The following is a 22,059-nucleotide window of genomic DNA, read 5'->3' as shown; positions in this document are numbered from 1 at the left end:
TTATTTGAATAATTTTTACATGTTTACAATCACCTTTTACTTTTTCCACTTAAACGTGAAGAAAACACCATGTTTCAGACCAGCTGTGAGGTGCAGAAACATTAAATAACTTCCAGATGTAACTTGACCAACATTTGATTCGACAACACTTGTGGTGGATATTACATCCGGTGCCTGGCTGTCGTTCTCCTCGAGGAACCACAAGCCTTCTGGAATAAAGACGGGACTCAGGCAGAGACGTTTGGTCCTACTGCGCAGCACCAGATACCGGCGGTCCAGCGTGGGGGGGAGGGAAGACGATCTGCAGTCGTAGACCATCAAGTCCTCCAAAGTCTCGGCTTGGGTGGAACTGGGTCGACATCAGGACAACGATCCCAAACACAGCCGTAAATCTACAGCGCGGCGGCTGTGGAGGATCAAGGTGTGGCAGTGGCCTAGTCAAAGTACCGAGCTCCGCCTGTGGCTGGAGCTCATGGTAGCGCTCCAGAAACAAATATCTATCTATGTATCCACGAGTGTGTCAGAGCGATAAGGTCAGACAGAAAACTCTGCAGGAGCGTCGGATCGACGTTGGAGGCAATAATTATAACCGGCTATATTCTATATTCTATATTCTTGTGGTTTTTCTGACAGCTTTAAAAAGAGGTAACAGGGAAGAAGGGGTGCCTCTAACATAGATCGCTGTTTCTTGGCACATTTTTCCATTTCCAAAAGAAAAATTTAAATAAAAGAATTAAATAATAATAATAATAAAGACGTACTGCATATACAGCCGATAGTCTCAGAGACGCAGGGCTTAGGGTCCCTGGAGACGTTTTCTGCCTCAGGCTGTCAGGACAAGCTGATCCTGCCATCTGTTTTCTCTCACATTTTTAAAATCTAAAGCAAACTTCCAACGTCTCTCACAGATCCGGACCGAATCAGGACGGGCCGAGGAGTGCTGCCGACACGATTCCCATCTTCATTTTTAGTCCCTGGCTGCGGCGGCTAGAGCGCCACATAGTGGCTGTCGCTGGTGCTGACGATGTCGCTGTCGCACTCCAGCGTCTTGAGGACGAGCTCCAGAGCCGCTTTGGTCAGGTTGAGGCTGTAGCGCTGCCTGACCGCCGACAGGATGTGCAGGACGTGGCAGCCGCTCTCTGCGTCTGCGTGCACAGAGACGAGGGCCGTAGATACGCACCAACACACAGCAAGAGGAGGAAGAGGATAAGTCTTCCTCCAAAAGTCCAGTAAAACCAACAGATAGAAGAATTTACTCCTGTTCTACTGCAAGTGACGTGTATTGAAAGCAGAAATTCAAATCTACTCACACTTTTCCCTCCTTGAATCCTCCCTGATGACATCTTTGACGGCTATGAACAGATCTTTGTCTTGTAGCGTCACCTGGTGGCGAGCAAACGGGTCAAACACCCAGGGAACACCAACCAGCTAAGCTCCACTGCTCTTTCTTACGTGATACACTTCATCCTGGGACTTCACCTTACGGTACACCACGCCGTCGTTCTGCAGGACCTGCAGGACCTCCTTCAGAAGGTGGCTGAGCTGCTGCCGTCCAGACGGACCAGCGACGGGCTCCTAAACCGCATCCGAGAAGGAGGATCTTTACTTTTCCCACAGTGTTACTCAGCCACGATGCTTAATGTTTCACACACTGGATAAGAATGTATCACGAGAACATGCAAGGCTGGGTGGAGCAATAACTTCACCGTAAAAGGATTCTGCAAAATTTAACCCAGCAAAATATTTATAAACCTTCATAACAAAAAAATAATTTGCAACAATCTGCAAAGAAAAATCAGTTTTTAATCTTTTTTTTTTTTTCCCACTAAGATCTCAAAGGTTCAGACCTGCAAACGGATCCGTTTCCTGTCCTCCTCACCTGCTCTGTGGCCGTTGTTTGGAGCCGGGCGGCGATCAGAGGCTGCAGGAGATCCTGGACGTCGTAAGGTCTGAACTTAGTCACCAACCTCTGCTTCAGGAAGTCCTTAATGAGGTTCGTTGCCTTGCAAAGGGAACTTTCTGCTGAGCTGCTGCAAGCAAGGCGAATACAGCATTAGGTGGAACATTCATGTGTTTAAAAGGAGTCAGAACAAGGAAATTCAACCTGCAGCGGCTGTTAATTAGGTCGGACAGGAGGGACGGCCTAAAAGTGTCCAGCAGGGGTTTTCTGAACATGTTTCCGTGGGAGGATGAGCTCTGAGGAAAAGTCTGATCGTCGCTGTGAGTGAGGAGAGAGACCGCAGTATTTAAACGGCGCTGCTTTGCCCATCTTCATGCAGGTTCCTGCACCCTCAACATGACAGACCTTTCTAGACTCAAATCCACAGCCTTTTTATTGCATGTTTGGTCAGTTTTTAAAGAATAAATGTCAAAAAACCTCTCTGTATTTTCAGGAGCTCCTTCAACAATTGTCCGACTTTAAAAACAGCTAAACTGCAGACTGCGAGGAAGATGACAGAGATGTATTCACTCCCCATAAAGCTTTTCACGTTTGGTCCCGTTACAACCACAAACATCAATTTATTTTATGATGACTTTGTGCGACACACCAGGGGTCTGCAACCTGCGGCCCCTGAGCCACACGTGGCTCCTCAGCGGCTCTTACAAAAACAAATAAGTAAGATTTGATTGAAGCCATATCAGCATAGAATATCTACACCAGAACGGCACCAACGGTACAAGACCCTTAAACGTAATTTATAGGGGACATTTGATGCAAGATCCACTTTTTTAGCCCTAAATTTTTTTTTGTTGTGTACTTGAAGTCTCTAGAAGTGCAGGAAATGTGAGTTTAGTCTCTCCAGGAGCTGCGTAGATATCTTTATGATCTGTTTGGGTCATATATTTCAAGCAGTCCCATTTTCTCTGTTACATTTTCTGAAAAATTACATCACAGTATTTGCTGTGGAGCTGCTAAACAATGTCTGAACTGGACTTCCAGTTTACAAAGTTTTTTTAGCTGTGATGTTGGACTCCAAGCCGAAGGATGCCCGAGCTACAAGCGGATGAATGAAAATGTTCGGTTGTTGCATTAGCCCACACAATTCAAACGACCTGGAGGGGGGTGGAATGTGAAGTGACTCCTTTAGATTTAAAGAAAATGAGAGTCTTTCTACATCCACACGGAGACGAACACTGCTTCTGCACTGAAAAGTTAGAGCATAAAGATGGAAACCGCATCAAGCTGGAGGAGCCGTAGTAGCATCGCAATACCTATGCCACGCCAGTGAGTGGCGCTAATGCTGCCATGGATGTAAAGAAGGACGAAGAAGAAAGAGAAAAGATGGTTTCTGTGGAAAATTTGTGTAAAAATCCACAATAAAAGTACTAATAAAATGGACGTATTCATGCAACCGTTCATAACTTTGTTCTGCTATAAAGGACACTGCAGACAGACGTTTAGTCACTGCACTGCAAAAACGGATATAAAAATAAGTAAAATGTTCTTTAAATTAGTGTTTTTGTCCTAGATTCAAGCAGGTAAATAAGATTATCTGCCAATGGAATAAGTATTTTGACCCCTAGAATAAGATAATTAGATCTACTGCACTTGAAATAAGATGATGGAGATGAGCTGTTCCTATTTTAAGAGCAAAAATCTTATTGAATTGGCAGATCATCTTATTTACCTGCTCAAATCAAGGAAAGATACACTCATTTTAAGAACATTTTACTGATTTTTAGTTCCGTTTTTGCAGTGTGGCCATGTAATCTGAATGCCTTCAGGGCTCTGAAGGATCTCTGTACCCTGCTGCGTCGAGCTGGAAGCGCTTGTCGTAGAACTGCCTGTAGAGCTGAGGAACCTCCATCATCCAGGCTATCTGGACCGCCATCATCGGGTCGTCCACCTTATCTGCCAACACAAAGAGACACGAGCACACGGGTGACGGACTGGGACAGCATGTGTTCGCAAAGTCAAAACGTAACCCAGTCACCCTCAGTTAAATACAAATGTCTGTGATTTAAATCAGAAACCTTTTAAACAAACTTCTGTGTTCATGTTTTGAGTCAGAAAACCAGCAGGATTTGTTTGATGCGCTCAGTAAAGACCCAGGCGAGTTGATCTTACTGCATTTAAACCAGATGTTTTACTCCTGTGTGAGAATGATTTAAACTGATGATGCAACCAGGAAAGTGCTTATTTTAAATCAAAATTAAGACACTAACACAGTTCCAGCAGATCTCTGTCGATCTCTGCAGCTTATCTGTCACCTTAAGAAACATAAAGACTAACATCCAATGTGATTGCATCTCTTTTTACTGGAAAATATTTAAATAAATAGAAACGTTTATTAAATTACACACATTAATTAGGTTATTTTCATTTATGTTTAGTTATGTATTTAGTTCACATTTAAGATCTTTTATTTAATTTTTAACAATAAAATCAAGAAGACACAAACAACCAGATATTTATACCATATAGAAAGTCCAAATTCAATCACATTAAATTGAATAACGTTAAAAATAATAGAATTATAATAAAAAAAAACTAAATTAAAAACATGCTTCTACATAAAATGATGAGAGTTTATTAAAAATAATGAAGTGCTGGTTTTATTTTATCATGTCATTTACTATTTTCAATGATAAAGAATAAAATTAAATATCAATCAACTATTTATCTTAGTTGATTAAATGGCTAGATGCCTCAAGACCAGCCTTGGCCTAGAGACTGGTCTGAGGCCAAATTTTTTGGTCTCGTGTCGTTTTGCTGCGCTTCATAGACTCTCTAGTTTTTGTCAGTCATGTAAAATGTGACTCCCTTTAATCTTCAGACGCACATCCCAGAGAAACCAACAAACTAAAGAAACAAAAAGTGTTGATTGGCCACGGAGGCAAAGAGCTGCAACCCAAGGAGAATATTTAAGTAACCAACTAGTGACTAAGTCACATGGCTTTAAGTCTCCTGCTTTGTGAGTGTTCAATTCAATTCAATTAATTTCAATTTTATTTATATAGCGCCAATTCATGAAACATGTATTGCATTGTGAGTGTTCATTGTAGGAACCTCACTGAAAAACCTCAATAAGTCTAAATGAATCCACTTAATCTTACTTTTACATAAAAAGCACTCACCAGCAATATTAGCAATCATTGGTTCTATTAAAGGAGCAGTCTAACAACAGCACAACAGTCTAATATTCCGTTTTTAAACAGCGTATTAGACTGTTGTTAAAGGCTTGTTTCCCACCACACTGGTCTGCAGGGGGGACTCACAGAAGGTGGAAGCCATGATTTCTCTCTGCTGCCTCGACGTCTTCACTCGTCCTCGAACCCGAAGCAGCTCTCCGATCTCCAGCCGGCAGCGCTTCTGCTGGTTCTGCCGGAGCTTTTTGAGCTCAGCGACCGGATTAAACCCGCCGAGAGCCGCATCACTGTGTGCCGCCCCGGCTAAACGTAAAAAAAAAATACACATTCTTAAAACATAAAACAATTTCTACTCACTTGAATAAAAAAAAAAAAAATCTGTTTATTTTTCATAATACTATCTACATCAAAACGATTGCATTAAATTGGCATTTTTTAAGAACTCTGCCGGTTCTAATGAATTAACGAAGTTCTTCACAGATCACTGATAATAAAACACATTCAGACCCACATGTCCTTGGATCCTCTTCCTCTTTCAGCAGATTGCTTTTCCAACAAAGACAGTTTATAACGCCGGTGCCATCATCCACTGTGGACACAGAACACTTAAAGTGACTCAGCGACAGCGAGACTGTGTCCGTTTGACTGGAATATTCATGACAACACGGTAGAAAGAAATGTTTTAAACACAAAGGTTATGAGAATCCAGAAAAATCTCTAATAATTTATTAAATTTCCACAGAGAATTTCCACGCAGAGACACGACCCATACCTCCATAACAGAAGAAGTCGTCTCTCTCCCTCTTGTAAACCACAGTTCCAAGAACGTCCACTTTATAGATCGGATGCCAGTTGTAGAAATAAATGCCTATAAACAATAAACAGAAACTAAATAAAAATTCAAACCTATTCAGTCTTCATCTTAGAACTGTGGCATCTTTAGTAAGGCCTGCTACATCATTATAGCAGTAAAGTCACATTGATATTGTTCTTTTAAGTGTCAACAGGTTCTCGCTTTCTCTCCTGAGAAATATATAGAAAGTCCTGCTCAGCGCTGTTTACTTGCCCTCAAAATCCTGGTTCCATTGGGTTAAAGGCTGCTTACAACTAGAACTGGGCAATAAATACATTTAATTAGAATTTACGGTTTATTAAGATTTAATTTTTGGAAAATCAAGACATTTTTTTTTTTTGCCAATCCACTCTCCTGGGCTTCCATCAAACTTTGCACTATATCAGTCCCGAAACGGGGAATAGTTTTGGTAATAGCATGCAATGTTGAATATATGTTTAGAATCCTCTAAAGAGGAAACCTTTTTACACTAAGACGAGGCACTTTAATTTATTCACTTACTTATTTCTTAAGTTGGTGTGAAGATACACAAGTGAAGTAAAGTCTGAGCTTAGATGTGTAATACAACTAGCAGCAAATATATTGTGTTATATTTTCATTTTTTACTACCCTCTTGTTTTATAAGCATGTTTTAAAGCTCGTAATAAGTTCTACATTGAATTCAGGTCAACTCACAGATGAGATCATAGAAATTAAAAGTTTAAAAAAATAATTTCAGCAATTTGTTTTTTTTATAAAACAGACGTTAAGAAAATCAATTAACGGGATTGGGTAAAAAAAATAAATCATAGATTTTATTTTTAAGCCATACCGCCCAGCCCTACTTTCAACATAACTGCATATCAATCAAAAAGTGACAGCAAAAGTCAATAAGTGATGAGACAAATGAAAACAACACAACCGACAGAACATGCCAGAGTCAAAACGTCCACATGGAGGAAACTGCAGGTCAGAACTTTGACCTGCAGTTTCTGAAAGAAGTTTTCTGGATCATCAAGAACTTGAGGCGTTGTGCTGCAGAGAAGATGCTCCAGGACCTCCATGTGTGTCCAGGAAGCTCCAGGAAGCTCTGGGCTGTAGGGGGACATTGGCAGCAGGAGGATTTGACTGCATCTGCACAGTGATGAGAAGACTTCTGGACAAGAGGAGCAGCAACAAATCATCTTACTGTCCAGTAAAAACATTAATGGCATGGAAGTAGGGCTGGGCGATATTACATTTTATGACGGTATAATGTGGTCCTACTGTGATAACGATAAAGGTGATGATTAAAGACCAGCTTCTTGTAGTCATTTTATGTAACTTTGTGGCTGTGAGTTCATGTCAGTTATAGCCTGATAAATAAAATCACTGTCCTTAAAAACACACATTAAATAATGTAACATATTCAATTTTATTTATATAGTGCCAATTCACAACACGCATCATCTCAAGGCACTTTACTTGTATTAAAACAAAATTCTAAATATGTTTCATCGGGACAAGTTACATGAATAAATGTGATTTTTATCACTTCACTGCGCACAGTAACATCATTTAATTATATATTTTTTAGTTTAGGCATTACTAATTGGAATTTATCACTGTCAAGATAGACACAAACTCTAATCTTAGCATGATAAGAAATCTCTCACGATGACGGTAAAATGATACCATAAAGGCCCAGCCCTACAGGAAACATGACTGGTGCAGTTTTGCTTTCTCGCATGGTGGAGCACTACATAAAGTAATAATAACAAAGCCGCTCACAGATCAGAACAGTAAACTGGACCTGCGACCTGGAAACGCAGATATTTTCCACCACCACATGTTCCTAAAAACAGAAACAAACTGACCAACTCCAAGCACTAATACGACCAGAATGGGTCACCGCCGGTAAGGATTTGCTGGAAATCTGGATTTAAATCTTCCAACGCCAACTTCCGTTGCGCCCTGGTTGTTTCTGTTACCTGGAACCTGTGTGGACTCTGTCATCTGCAGGATGTCACTGACAAACAGCCGAGCAAAGGCGGAGAAGATCGGGTCCAGTCCCCACAACATGGAGGGGGGCTCCTCGCCTGGATCCATCACGGCGGCCTGCATTTCATCACGACACAAAACCAGGCGTAAATGCTCGTTTTCTGGTTTCTGTTGCTATTGTCTCTGGTGTGGCAAGCTAGCCCCCATGGAGAGTCACGTGTGTAGTTGCCCCGTTGGAACGGTGCGAGTCCGCCATGTTGCGAGTGGCACATTCCCCTCGGAAATAAGGATATCATGTCTAAAGTCTACGTTCAACTTGTTCTGATGGCTCATTTCAAACTAATTAACCCTGGACACAAAAAACATGTTAGTAAACATAAATTGCAGAAACAAGTGATCTTGACACTACTGAAAATACATCACTGAATAAAGTTATGATTAAACTATCTTTAGTATTTCTTTTGATTAATAATTGGTATTAAAGCTGTCACAAAATTCTTCAAAAACCATTTTATTTAGTCATATAATAATATAATTAATAAACTAATTAATCAATAAGAATTTGCCCAGTCATGTTCCAAATTTTCATTTTTAAGTAGTTGTAAAACCCTTGTTTATATTAAGTGTTTATTTATATCAGGAGTCTTTACTGTCATCATGTAACCATAAATTGTATTAATATTATTAACATTATTATTATTATTATTAATAATACTAATATAATAATAATAATAATAATAATAATAATAATAATAATAATAATAATAATAATAATAATAATAACATGCCGTTAGTTATAATTTATTTACGTCAATCAAGGAGACAACTGTATCAGTAAAATAGTTGCTTTTCAGATTTTTTTTCTTTTAGGCTTATTGTCGAACAATAGGCACTCACAACATGGTGGTAGCTGTAACGTAAGCTCCAGTGACAGTAGTCACATGACCTTTCAGTGGCCATGTGACCCATTTATTAAACATGTTTTTAAATCTTTCACATTAATTTTATCAAGAATATGTTGTATCTTACAGTGTGCCCTATTTCTATTTTGTATAATAAAAAATATATATAATAAAACATTTTCGCCAGATTTTTTTTCCAGGCGACTGTGTCGCAATGTATTATGGTAGGTGTAGTTTCACCGACACAAAGAGACTCAACAGCGGCGAGTTTGTGGCTGATGCGGTCAGAAATAACTGGCTTGTAGGTCGTAGTTGTGGTTGAAAAAAGTGCAGAGGTGGTTAATTCACACAGCCGTTGTGTTTTATTGTTTTTCCCGGCCAGTTGATGGCGGCAGAAAGCGAAGTTTGGCCCCAGCTTACCGCTGTTAGCCGTTAGCCAACTGTCAGCTCAGGGAGAAAAGCAAGGCGGGCACGCGCCGCGGTGCACGTGAACGCGCTCGGTCACTAAATCCGCTACGAGGCAGAAGCCCGTCCCGCTCCGGGAAAAGATGACCGTTTTAACGGTTTTACCGAACACTAAACCGCCGCTAAGCTGCGTACGTTGGTGTCCTTTTGGAGTGTAACGCGGGACTGTGTTGGAGACAACGTGAGGATTTTGACCGAGCTTGTTTTTTTGGGGTTTTTTTCGTCTTCTGTGTGTTCTTGTTGAAGAAAGAGACCCGCAGACTGACTGGGCTGTTGTCGGGCCAGTTGGACCAGCGACCAGCCTCCGCAAACGGTTCCTTCTGAGAAAGACAAGCAAATATTTTTTACCACACCATTTTTAGATGCTGCGAGACGCTCAATAATTGTCATGATTATTTTATGGGTTAATAATGTTTTTTTATGATGCGTGAAACAGCCAGTGGACAGACTGGTGCCAGAGGCTAAGCTAAGGTCGGGATCTGGATTGTTATGGAAGCTGCTCTCTGAGTTTATGCTCCTAATGGGACTTCACTAACCTGCTCCGGACCGCCAACCCAAGCCGTCAATTTCTGCTCCTTAATGAACTTTCATCCGGGAGACGTTATGTCGTTTTTTAATTTCCGTAAGATATTTAAACTGGGAGCGGAAAAGAAGAAGAAGCAATACGAGCATGTGCGCAGGGATGAAAACCCGGAGGAGGTCTGGGAAATAGTGGGAGAGCTGGGAGATGGAGCCTTCGGCAAAGTTTTCAAGGTTGGTGTCCCGTTGGCTGCTGCTGACATGGTTCTGTACTTAAAACAAAAATGGCACACAGTTTAAAGCTGCTAACCACACTTCTCTGCGCATTCCATCAAACTCACGCTACTTACAGTTTTCCACCCGTATGACATGTACGGTCAGTTTTTCTACTTGTCTAGTAATCTTCTTCGTAAATTATTTAACCAAGATAAAACCTGCGCTCCGAAAAAAAAAAGGAAACCTCCATGTGTGCGTTCCTCTGGTGACGTCACACAAGGCGCTGCTGACGTCACATAAGGCATGAGGCAACTGATTGAGCACAACCGTTTGAACTTTTTTTCAATTTTATTGGCGTCTTTTATTAAGTTCGTTGTGTTCTGTACAGCTGAAACTAAATGTTTCAGTTGCATGTAAGACTGTAGCTTAAAAAAATAAATAAATAAATCAAAGTGGACTGGAAACAACAGATTTAATCATCAAAGATCTTTAGGCAAGGCAACTTTATTTGTATAGCACATTTCAGTACAAAGACAATGCAAAATCCTTTACATGATTAAAATATAGGAAAATAAAACAGAATAAAAGCAAGTTGGAATAAAATGTAGAAACAAAATAAAACATGGAAAAATAGAAACTAAAAGCAAACATTAAAAACAGTTGGACTACAAAGTTGAACTAATGATGTTTCAGTAAAACAGTTTAACTAGAACAGTCTAAGGCAATCCTAAACAAATGTGTTTTTAATCTTGATTTAAGGGAACTCAGGCTTTCAGCACTTTTACAGTTTTCTGTTCCAGATCAGTGGAGCATAGGAACTAAATGCTGCTTCTCCATGTCTGGTTCTGGTTCTGGAGAGTAGTCTGGAGCCATAAGACCCGAGTGGTCGTAAAACACTGTTGCAGTGATCAATTCGACTAAAAATAAATGCATGGATTAGTTTTTCCAGATCCTGCTGAGACATCAGTCCTTTAATCCTGGAAATGTTCTTCAGGTGGTAGAAGGTCCACTTTGTAATTGTCTTTAGATGAAGGTTACTGAGCCTGGTTCTGGTTCTGCTTGAGGTTTGGCATTCCCGTTAATGGGGAGTTTTTCTTTCCACCGTCGCTTCATGCATGCTCAGTACGAGGGATTGCTGCAAAGCCATCAACAATGCAGACGACTGTCCACTGTGGCTCTACGCTCTTTCAGGAGGAGTGAATGCTGCTTGGAGAGACTTGATGCAACCTGCTGGGTTTCCTTAGAGAGGACATTTTTGACCAATTTGTATAATCTGATTGAATTTGACTTTGTAAAGTGCCTTGAGATGACATGTTTCATGAATTGGCGCTATATAAATAAAATTTAATTGAAAAAGGTTCAGGTCTGAGTCCATCACTACTCCCAGATGTCAGGCCTGATCAGTGGTTTCTAGCTGAAGCTAACTTCTGATCTCGCCTCTATTGGTCCAAAAATTATTACTTCAGTTTTGTTTTTATTCAATTAAAGAAAATTTTGGCACATCCATCCATTGATTTCTTCTAGGCATTTACTCAGAGCTTGAACTGGTTCATAGTCACCTGGTGACATGGTGATGTAGAGCTGTGTGTCGTCTGCATAGTTATGGTAGCTGATGATGTTTTTCTGATCTGAGCTAGAGGGAGCATGGAGATGTTGAGTATGAGGGGACCCAGGATGGACCCTTGGGGAACCCCACATGTAATTTGTATCATCTCTGATGTAAAGTTACCTACTGACACAAAAAAGTCCCTGTTCTTTAAGTAGGATTTAAACCAGTGGAGAGCTGTACCAGAAAGGCCGACCCAGTTTTCCAGGCAGGCAATCCTGCCATGCTTGTTACCAATGCCACCGCCAACAACACCAGAGACAGGAAGGTCAAGTAAGCGGAGTTTGAGGCAGTGCGGCTGCACTGGTACATTATGAAGCTATTTGAGGTGGAATAGCCCAGATGAAAACCTATAAGATGGAAGCATTAAAGCCAGAAAATTAACATATTTGTATCAGTTGTGACATTGATCATTATCATGGCCATTTGCATCAGCTTCCCAATCCACAGCAGGCTCTGTCATGGCTTGGGGGTCAAGGCAAGGCAAATTTATTCGTATAGCACATTTCAGTACAGAGATAATGCAAATGCTTTACATGATTAAAATTTAGGAAATAAAAGCAAGTAGGAATAAAATGTAGAAACAAAATAGAACGTGGGAAAATAGAAACTAAAAGCAAACATTAAAAACAGTTGGACTACACAGTTAAACTCATGATGTTTCAGTAAAACAGTTTAACTTGAACAGTCAAAGGCAATCCTAAATAAATGTGGGTCATCAGAGTCAAACTGGCTCAAACTAAAAGTCAGTTTAAATGTTTTACAACCCAGCCAATCTGCCAGGTTTCTCACCTGCCATGTTATGTTATCTAGTACCTCACTAGCATCTAGCTCACTAGCTCAATAACATCTTAAGTTTATCCATTCTTATTTTCTGTAAGAAATGTATTCACTGCTGTGGACTGAATTCCCTTCTCTGCCTGGTTAATCTGAATTTATTAGATCTCCTTGGCAGTTTTGTAAGCCAGGAGAAAGTGAGCCTGTGTGGTTCTGGTCATTGTTGCCCAATGCAGTTTAACACTTTTAACAGTGCCAGTGTTTTATGTCTGAGATTTTCTATTCCCAAAGTAACAAAATGAACTTCTTAACAGTAATTTATGGGACGCAGATCCATTTCTGGATTCTTTGTTTTTATATGTGATTCATTATGTAATTATAGGCGCTTCTGTCACAAATATGGTTTAAATTTAAAAGATCTAACAGTCACACTGTGACTGACGGATACTGGTACTGCTGCAGCGTTAAGGCTAGTTTGGACCTGTGAAGGATGGCATTACAAGATGTTTATGGTAGTTCATGTCACCATTAAATCTAAATAATAAAAAAAGGTTATAAACAAAACAACTGGCTTCAGCTCTGTGCTTCAAGATGTTTTGATCTTCATCTGAAGAGCTTTTTTCAGTTCAAATCTAGAGCAGGGGAGGTTCCAGGCTTTAAATGAAACATTAAATGTAAAGTTGAAGAGATCCACAAACTCCACAGTCATGTTTGGCCGTTAGCTGTGATGCTCCACTGGGACGGCTTCAGAGCCGGTGGGAGGTTATTAAACGCCACCCAGAGCCCAGCGTGCAGCTGTGAAACACCAGGAAGGGGCTGTGTCCCATTTCACAGCAGCAACGTCACCGACTACATCCTGTCTGCTGGAAAACCAAAACAGTCAGCAGGAATTTTTACTTTAACACAACGTATCACACGTTATTCACATTTTCTCCAGACCCAAAGCATAGCAAAGGGCTTTATCCCTTTTATAGCCGTCCAGTCAGCGCAGATCAGGTTCAGCATGAGCTTTTTTTTGGTTTGTTTGTACCTCGATCTGTTGATGCATATTGAAAAATACTGAAAATACAGAACAACTGCCAGGTTTGCAAAGTTGAAGTCTTTGGGCTTTATATAGTTCTGGTCAGAAGCTAACACTTTTATACCTAATTTATAGCTGTATAAGCTTACATCATCATTTGAGGAGCTTTCATGGCAGCGTATTGTAAGCTGGCTGAGGCTTGCATGATAAAGAAATGATGAAGAGTTATGACCAACGGTTAAATTTATTCATCGACATGTTTTTACCTCCAGGCTCAGAACAAGCAGACGGGCGTCCTCGCTGCCGCCAAAGTCATCGACACAAAGACTGAGGAGGAGCTGGAGGACTACATGGTGGAGATCGACATCCTGGCCTCCTGCGATCATCAGAACATCGTCAAACTGCTCGACGCTTTTTATTATGAGAGCAAACTCTGGGTGAGTGTCACACAGAACCTGTCTGGCTCATCAGCATCTCCTTTTATCCAAAACCACAACAGTGGGGGGAGAATTACCCTAAAGGGTTACTTTGGATTTTTTTTAGACTGAACTTCTGGAAAAATGTGATTATACACCAGCTTTAATGGTGCTGCACAACTGACTTACACCCTTACACCCGTACCCGGTAATTTACTGGGTCAGGGTTATGTGTGAATAAAGCCAGAACTGGTCTACCCGGTAAAATTTACTGGGTCAAGACCTGGTTTCCTGCCCGCTGGTATACCGAGACGGCTCTAGCCTGAATAAAGCCGTTGCATTCCAGGGTAAGATGTTCGTAGTCTCCATTTAGCTCCTCCCTTCAGGTCTGAAAGTCGCTTCTCTGACTGAAAAGTTTACAGAAATCGTTTTTCTTCTCTAGTTTTCATAAAGCTACCAACCACTGGAAGAACCGCCGGTCCTGAAGCCGTGGTTGGTTGTGGCTAACCAGCTGGTTGACTGAGGAAATTTCCAGCTGAAATTCTTCTTCAGAGGTTGTCTTGACCAGTTAAAGCTGTAACCCTTGCATTACTGCCACCTGCAGGTCATGATGGGTAATTCCGTTCCACTGTTGTCAGGTTAAGTGTGGAAAGAGCTGATCCGGTAATTTACTGGGACTAATTTGCACGTGTAAAAGGCTCTGATTGTTGTTTGACCTGGGAACGTGGTTCCAGTAAATTACTGAGACTTAAAGGGTGTAAGTTTCCTCCGTTCTTTGTGGAGCAGACTGACGAATCTTAGGAACGTGGAAAATTACACGTAGACTGTTTATACCGGCGAACATCGCGCAGTTTCCCAGTGAAAGGAACATTTCCAGTCTCTGCTGAAACTGCAAGGATTATTTTCTCTTCAACATGCTCATGGTGGAATGACGTTTTTCTAGTTCTATAATTACCGTTAATAACTGCACACAAACCTACAACAAATCCAAATAGATTGTTTAAAACCCAAGTTTGAGGTTCACGCAAAAGCAGAACCCAGAAATTTCAGGGTTCTGCAGCACATTTCGGCGTACGCTGAAGGTTTTCTAAATTACACCCCATTGCAGTGATTGATGTCTGCAAATGCAAGAAAGTCGCATATTGTTTATACTATCATAACAGAGAGAACAAACACGTTCTTCTAATTTTATGATTTAACTTGCTTGTTGTTGAGGCAGATAATAAAGTCAGTTTTAGTTAGTATTTGGTTTAAACTCTATTTAAAAAATGTTGTACCTGACTTTTTGGTATATTTTGGGAAAAGAAAAAAGTTTTAAAGTTTAATTAGACCGATGAGTTAATTATCTCCACCAGATGTCTCTAATTTCTGAGATCTACAGGGCGACATGTAACCTAATTTCTCAATGTTGTGACTAATAAATATCTGAGGTTGCACCAGTGCAACCAGCCGTTAAAAGGGGAAAAAAACTATAAATTCCTACACAAAGCAGATATGTACATTGTCCTTTCATGATACAAACTAAATAATTTTATTTCTGTTATTTCCACCACATTCTGTAATTTCTGCCTCCACATAAACGCGCGTCGCAGCGGAGGTCTGCCAAAACGACGAGGATCTCCTGGAAGTTAAAAACTCGTAACATGAAAACTGCATCCAGGGAACAAACACGAAACCCTCTTTAGCCGACGAGGCAAACACAGCATTGTTCACACGTATTTTCCCCCACGAGGCAGACGGACAGAAAAAAAACAAAATGCTAGACGCTAGCTGTGCTACGCTACAAGCTAATGCTACAGAGCAACTTTTAATGGTCCCAGTTAACCTCCTGTATTGTGTGAAACAGTAAACCTGTCAGACAGTAGAGGCTAACGCTATCAGTGTAAATATTAGCTTCACAGACATAAAACGCTCATCGGTCTGAGCTTCCCCGTCAAAATAGGCTTCCCAGGTGTCCAGTTCTGAAGCAGGTAACGTTCTGCATGGCTGGGTGGGCTTACATGTAGGGAAGCCAGTCTGTCCCCTCCTTTAACTTCTAAAGGCGTTAGAAGCTAATGAAGCTGAAAACACCACGGCTTTAAATTTCATAATATTATAAGAATTAAGTCGTATATTTATAAAAAAAAATTACAAAAAATATACTAACTCTTTTTAGCACATCAGCATCAAATCATCTCCGTCTCCAAAAGTGAAACGCTGACAGTTTTAACAGGCTGGTTTTTACCCGAGCCTCTTTCTGAAACTTTTTTTTTTTTTTTTTTACTTTTGTTGCACAATTTCTGCGTTATTCACCCAGGATCCACGTCTTTAACGCTCAGCATCCGGCAGCCGGTGGGAAATTGTTGCTAAACTCCTCTCTTGCTGTCGCATTGTGGGGAAAATGTGGTGAAAGTTCACATGAGCGGTGGGAACAAGCCGCCTTAAGAGCTGTTAATCATCATGGGTTTATAATCTGTCCGCCCCACACATTAGACCTTTGTTTCTCTCTCACTCACGTTTTGATCTCGGTTCAGCGTTTCAGACGCAGCTGCAGCATTTGTTTTCTGAATAAACGTACGGCCTGCCAGGCTAACCAACGTAGCAGAGTCAGACGGCGCCGTCCGGCCCACTGATCCACCGCTAGGGCTGAACGATTTTGGAAAATAATCTAATTGCGTTTTTTTTTTTTTTATATATATATATTGCGATTTAATGCGATTTTTTTTTTTTTTTTTTTTTTTTTTCTCCACAGTTAAATTTATCATGTCTTTTTAAACATATACAAACAACAAATCAATTTGTTTCCTCGCTGTGCAGATTAGTTGCTAAAACACTCACAGCATCTAAACTCAGAGCAGAAATGATTGCGTTCTTTCTACGATATATTTCAACCAAAATTGCAATTTTGACTTTTCTCTGCATTAACCACAAGCAACAAAATAAATATGGCCTCTAAATAAAGACGTTTGTAAACAAGGACTATTTAAAACAAGAACTTTTAATGTTTCTATTAATCAGAATAATATTCAAGAGAACAGCTTTTAGTTGATTTGGACATCAATCCTCGTTGAACATAAAGTGCAACCAACAAGCAAGTCTATGTATTAAACTGATTGACCAGTACTTAATGCTATGTATGATTATATAAACTCTAAAACAAGTAATAAAATTAGATTATCTCACTGCTGCAACTGTCTTCCCTTCCATGTGGAGGCAAACCCACTTTAAACATTTTACCAACAGCTAATAGACGCGTCTAATTCCCTGATTGTTACATATCCAAAAATTGCAGACTCTGCGATATGGAAATTGCGTTTTTTTTAAATCGCGATTATATTGAAAATGCGATTAATTGTTCAGCTCTATCCACCGCTTTCTTTATCTGATCATGTTAATATTGTGAGTGGGGTCGATGGAGCAGCCGGAGTCACACTGCAGCTCCTGTGAGTCAGCAGCACAGCAACACGTGAAAAGATATTCTGGACATGAAGCTGATGATCAGCTGAGTGTTTAATTTCACTGCACCGTGTGGCGCCCGCTGCCCCTCCCGTCTTCATTGTCCTGCGAACAAAGAGCTCAGTCTGACGGAGGCAGATTTCTCTCCTGGCTGCTGTCACACCTGCTCATGCAAAGAGGAGACGCGTTTCCTGCTCCTGGTGAAAGGCGTCATTCTCCTAAAGCCCCCAGGGGAGTCCCACAGGTGATGGGCTGCGTTTCCCCCCCACATAGCCCAAACATTTCAGGTGAAAGGACCACAACATCCGCCCCCTTTGTGTCACACCAATGGGTCAGAATCCAGCGGTTGTAAATGTAACAGATAAAGAAGTGGGGGAGGAAGCCGCGGCCCTGGCCTCTGGTTCCTCTGTGTGGAGCCATTGTGCGCCGGCTGAGCCTCTAAAACAACAGCTCGCCTGCAGAGAAACACTAGAACCGTGTGCGTGTGGAGCGGCCAGCGCTGCTCCGCGGTTCCTTTGTCGTTGGAAGAGGAGCCGTCCTGAAAAGCTCAGGAATTCCCCTGAAGCCGTTTTCACTGTTGCTCTCTGCAGCTTTCCTTGTTTCTAGGAGTTTGACCCGTTTTTTGTCCTAAAATCAGGATGAAACCTTCGGCTGAATGTTTAAACCACAAAAGGTTTCTCGGTGGTTTCAGAATTTGCAGAAGTGCAGCTTTATTTCAGCTTTATTCACACAGTAAAACTCAATATTTGGTAAACTCAGCAATATTTGCCAAGCTGACGGTCGGCAGCAGACGGAGGAGGACGAGGCTCAGCAACGGCACACAAGGCGCTCCTTCACAGATACTCTAATCCTCTTTGCTGAATGAGGACGGGGGGGGGGGGGGGGGGGGCTGTTGTGGGAAACCCTTCCCACCATGTTGACACCATGATGTTCTCAGAAGAACAGGGTCCATGGTTCAGCTGGTTTATGACCAAAGCTGCTGCTCGTCCAGAACGTTTCAGAGCAGATTCCACAGCTACTCTGAAAACACGCAGGTTTGCTTCACTATACATAATTTAATCATTACTTTAACCAATTTCTTTCTAATAATGAAGGATTTGACTGAAAGAATATAAGATTTATTGCCAATGTCTCTCAGCGACGGGCTGGTTTTCAGTTCTGGTACAAACTTTGGTTTTCTGGAGGCTCCTCAGAGTTGGTCTAAGCAAAACAAAACAAAAAGGTTTGAAGGTTTTGTGACACTGCAGGAGTCCAGGTTTGGAAGAAAACAAAAAACTGTGGCTGAGTATAGCAAACATACCTGGTTGGTTCTGTGGTTCTGTTACGAACCATGGACTCGGCTCCCGGACCAGCAGCCTGAACGTCCAGGAGGGTCGTCGCCACGCGGGAAACCCTTCTACATGATAAATAGCTTCTGATAAGCTGACCTGTGTGGATTTTAAGAAAGCTGCTGCAGAGCAGAAGGTCCAGCCGTCCTCAGGTCTGATAACTTCTCAGGACTGAAGCTGTTTTCACCTTCAAAGCTGTAAAAACGAAATCTGTCTGAAGAACAGACTGACGGACAGGTCCACTTTATAGTTAAATCATTTAAATTAAAAGAATCCCATTTAAAGTTATAACAAATCATCAATGCATTGTCTTCTTTCCATACCTACTGAACTTACATAATAGTCAAATCTAATCTTTTATGTCTGAGAAACTCAGAGAATCTGAGCCTAAAGCTGTTCCTGGACGCCATGCATGCAGAATAAAAGCTTGTTTGTGACTTTCTACATTTTACTTGAAGCAAAGCATGTGCAGCACGTTTGGAAAATAAAGCTGGTCCTGTTTGCTTCTCCTTCTCTCTGGCAGATCCTCATCGAGTTCTGTGCAGGAGGAGCCGTGGACGCCGTCATGCTCGGTGAGTCAGCCGTTCCACTTTTTATCGCCAGCAGCTCCAACCAGCAGAGACGCTGAAAAAGGACCAGCTAGCGTCATCAAAAGGCAGCAGCAGACCACCCACACATCAGTTCTGCTCCTCCTCGCTTTCTGCAGGACGCTAACGGCGGTCAAAGCCATTTTACCACCTAGAATTAGGCGGCATTAGGGCGCCGTGCTGCAGTAATTTAAAGCTCATATTTCTGTGAACCTTCGCTCTCCCTCGCAGAACTGGAGCGGCCGCTGACAGAGCCTCAGATCCGGGTGGTGTGTAAGCAGACCCTGCAGGCCCTCGTCTACCTCCACGAAAACAAAATCATCCACAGAGACCTGAAGGCCGGCAACATCCTGTTCACTCTGAACGGCGACGTGAAGCTGGGTGAGGAAGCTGTTAGCGGCGCCACGATGTCCCAATGCGCTGATCTAACCTCACCTCAGGCAACACATACTGCAAATATTTACCAATGATTCCACATTTTAGATTAAAAGGTGAAATATTTTCCAATGATTCCACATTTTAGATTAAAAAGTGAAATATTTACCAATGATTCCACATTTTAGATTAAACGTTGGAATATTTACCAATGATTCCACATTTTACATTAAAAGGTGAAATATTTTCCAATGATTCCACATTTTAGATTAAAAGGTAAAATATTTACCAATGATTCCACATTTTAGATTAAAAGGTGAAATATTTACCAATGATTCCACATTTTAGATTAAAAGGTGAAATATTTACCAATGATTCCACATTTTAGATTAAAAAGTGAAATATTTACCAATGATTCCACATTTTAGATTAAAAGATGAAATATTTACCAATGATTCCACATTTTAGATTAAAAGGTGAAATATTTACCAATGATTCCACATATTAGATTAAAAGGTGAAATATTTACCAATGATTCCACATTTTAGATTAAAAGGTGAAATATTTACCAATGATTCCACATTTTAGATTAAAAGGTGAAATATTTACCAATGATTCCACATTTTAGATTAAAAGGTGAAATATTTATCAATGATTCCACATTTTAGATTAATAGGTGAAATATTTACCAATGATTCCACATTTTAGATTAAAAAGTGAAATATTTACCAATGATTCCACATTTTAGATTAAAAGGTGAAATATTTACCAATGATTCCACATTTTAGATTAAAAGGTGAAATATTTACCAATGATTCCACATTTTGGATTAAAAGGTGAAATATTTACCAATGATTCCACATTTTAGATTAAAAGGTGAAATATTTACCAATGATTCCACATTTTAGATTAAAAGGTGAAATATTTACCAATGATTCCACATTTTAGATTAAAAGGTGAAATATTTACCAATGATTCCACATTTTAGATTAAAAGGTGAAATATTTACCAATGATTCCACATTTTAGATTAAAAGGTGAAATATTTACCAATGATTCCACATTTTAGATTAAAAGGTGAAATATTTACCAATGATTCCACATTTTAGATTAAAAGGTGAAATATTTACCAATGATTCCACATTTTAGATTAAAAGGTGAAATATTTACCAATGATTCCACATTTTAGATTAAAAGGTGAAATATTTACCAATGATTCCACATTTTAGATTAAAAGGTGAAATATTTACCAATGATTCCACATTTTAGATTAAATGTGAAATATTTACCAATGATTCCACATTTTAGATTAAAAGGTGAAATATTTACCAATGATTCCACATTTTAGATTAAAAGGTGAAATATTTACCAATGATTCCACATTTTGGATTAAAAGGTGAAATATTTACCAATGGTTCCACATTTTAGATTAAAAGGTGAAGAACTGCTGGCCGGTTTTATTTCAAGTTAAAAACACACACAAACGTTAAAACTCCATTGTTTAGTAATAATCTAACAGTAAAACCTGTGCTGGGGTGTCACAGCCATGTAGATCATAAACAGTGCTTTTTAACCCTTATTATTTTAGCTGTGGTTGTTTAAGACGCTTAATAAGCTCATGTGACGCCTTCATGGTGGTTCACTTCATGCATGCTGACCAATTAGAAGAAAGCTTGTTCTTTGAACGGAAAGATCCAGAAACCGGTGAAAGAATCGGTGCCGTTTATTTTCTCATCTTTATTTCTGCCACTAATGGTCGATGGTAAATACTGAATTTAAAACACGAACCTCTGGGGAATTTAAGGGAATTAAAGATAGCAGTAAAGTTTTGGAAGCTGCTTAGTCAGCATCCAGCTGGGGAATCAACTAATGCAGAGTGACTAAATGTTAGTCGGTTGGCATAGAAATGCTGACAGACGGCTGCCCAATAAGCCTGAATAGTGTTCCTAAATCAGCAGGCGGTAGGTCCTGGCATCTTATTTATCCTAATATTCCCCCTAAAAAATAAGATTTAGATTTCCAGGTGAGCTTTACAGGATGTCCTGCCACATTAAAGACGGAGAAAGATAATTTTAAAAGAAACAATCCTGGTCTCATTTCTACATCTCTCAACCTGTAAACCTTTCCGATCCGCTGAACACGATCCACAGTTTCATCATGAACCCCAAAGGTTTCCATTTTTATACGTTTTGTCCCACACAGTCAGTGAAAACTGACCGGAGGAAAATAACAAACAGAAGAGCAGAGTTGTTTTTAGCATTGTGGGAATGTTTTAAACGTCAAATACACGGTTTATCCTCCAGCAACGTTTTTTTAATTTAATAATAACTTTTTTAAGTGTGGAGACTGAAACTACAGAAGCACATGGATGTTTTATTGTAGACTAAAGTGGTCCTCAACCATTGTACCATTTACTAATAAAAGAGCTTTAATATAAAGTGAAGGGGGACACTGTGGCTCTTATTCAGTGGCGTGTGAGTCACGGTGGCGTAATACAGCGGCCATTTTGT

The 22,059-nt window shown here is 40.3% G+C and overlaps 2 protein-coding genes across 4 annotated transcripts in view; one reads left to right on the top strand and one right to left on the bottom strand.

The window, feature by feature from the left end:
• Nucleotides 1-972: 972 nt before the first annotated feature.
• stn1 (STN1 subunit of CST complex) lies at nucleotides 973-8,242 on the bottom strand. Of its 3 annotated transcripts, none has more exons than XM_021323634.2 (9): nucleotides 7,894-8,242; nucleotides 5,864-5,959; nucleotides 5,603-5,680; nucleotides 5,221-5,394; nucleotides 3,748-3,853; nucleotides 1,880-2,030; nucleotides 1,480-1,575; nucleotides 1,311-1,383; nucleotides 973-1,145 (listed from the first exon to the last, which is right to left on the bottom strand). In XM_021323634.2, the coding sequence occupies exons 1-9, from the start codon at nucleotides 8,024-8,026 to the stop codon at nucleotides 988-990; spliced, it is 1,065 nt and encodes a 354-aa protein (XP_021179309.1). In that variant the 5' UTR covers nucleotides 8,027-8,242; the 3' UTR covers nucleotides 973-987. The 3 variants fall into 3 exon arrangements, with proteins under 3 accessions (XP_021179309.1, XP_021179308.1, XP_012732128.1); XM_021323633.2 differs by having other exon boundaries at nucleotides 1,453-1,575; nucleotides 7,894-8,240; XM_012876674.3 differs by having other exon boundaries at nucleotides 1,453-1,575; nucleotides 1,880-2,027; nucleotides 7,894-8,237.
• Nucleotides 8,243-9,273: 1,031 nt separating this feature from the next.
• Nucleotides 9,274-22,059, top strand: part of LOC105917813 (serine/threonine-protein kinase 10-like) — a 27,835-nt gene continuing 15,049 nt past the window's right edge. Inside the window, 4 exon segments of the mRNA XM_036137603.1 lie at nucleotides 9,274-10,023; nucleotides 13,682-13,846; nucleotides 19,112-19,160; nucleotides 19,407-19,556. Coding sequence (XP_035993496.1) covers nucleotides 9,850-10,023; nucleotides 13,682-13,846; nucleotides 19,112-19,160; nucleotides 19,407-19,556 — 538 coding nt within the window. The 5' untranslated portion in view covers nucleotides 9,274-9,849.

This window comes from Fundulus heteroclitus, chromosome 5 (assembly GCF_011125445.2).
Source record: "Fundulus heteroclitus isolate FHET01 chromosome 5, MU-UCD_Fhet_4.1, whole genome shotgun sequence".
NCBI lineage: Eukaryota > Metazoa > Chordata > Actinopteri > Cyprinodontiformes > Fundulidae > Fundulus > Fundulus heteroclitus.
The sequence above is the reverse complement of the archived record's forward strand: the minus strand, read 5'-3'. Positions and strand labels throughout refer to the sequence as shown.

Bases quoted from the DNA above. Each gene is read 5' to 3' on its own strand.
- stn1 (XM_021323633.2), bottom strand. From the start codon at position 8,026: ATGCAGGCCGCCGTGATGGATCCAGGCGAGGAGCCCCCCTCCATGTTG. The intron at 5,681-5,863 runs GTATGGGTCGTG...CTGTGTCCACAG, and splicing joins CGACTTCTTCTGTTATGGAG to TGGATGATGGCACCGGCGTT. The intron at 1,384-1,452 runs GTAAGAAAGAGC...GCTCGCCACCAG, and splicing joins CCCAGGATGAAGTGTATCAC to GTGACGCTACAAGACAAAGA.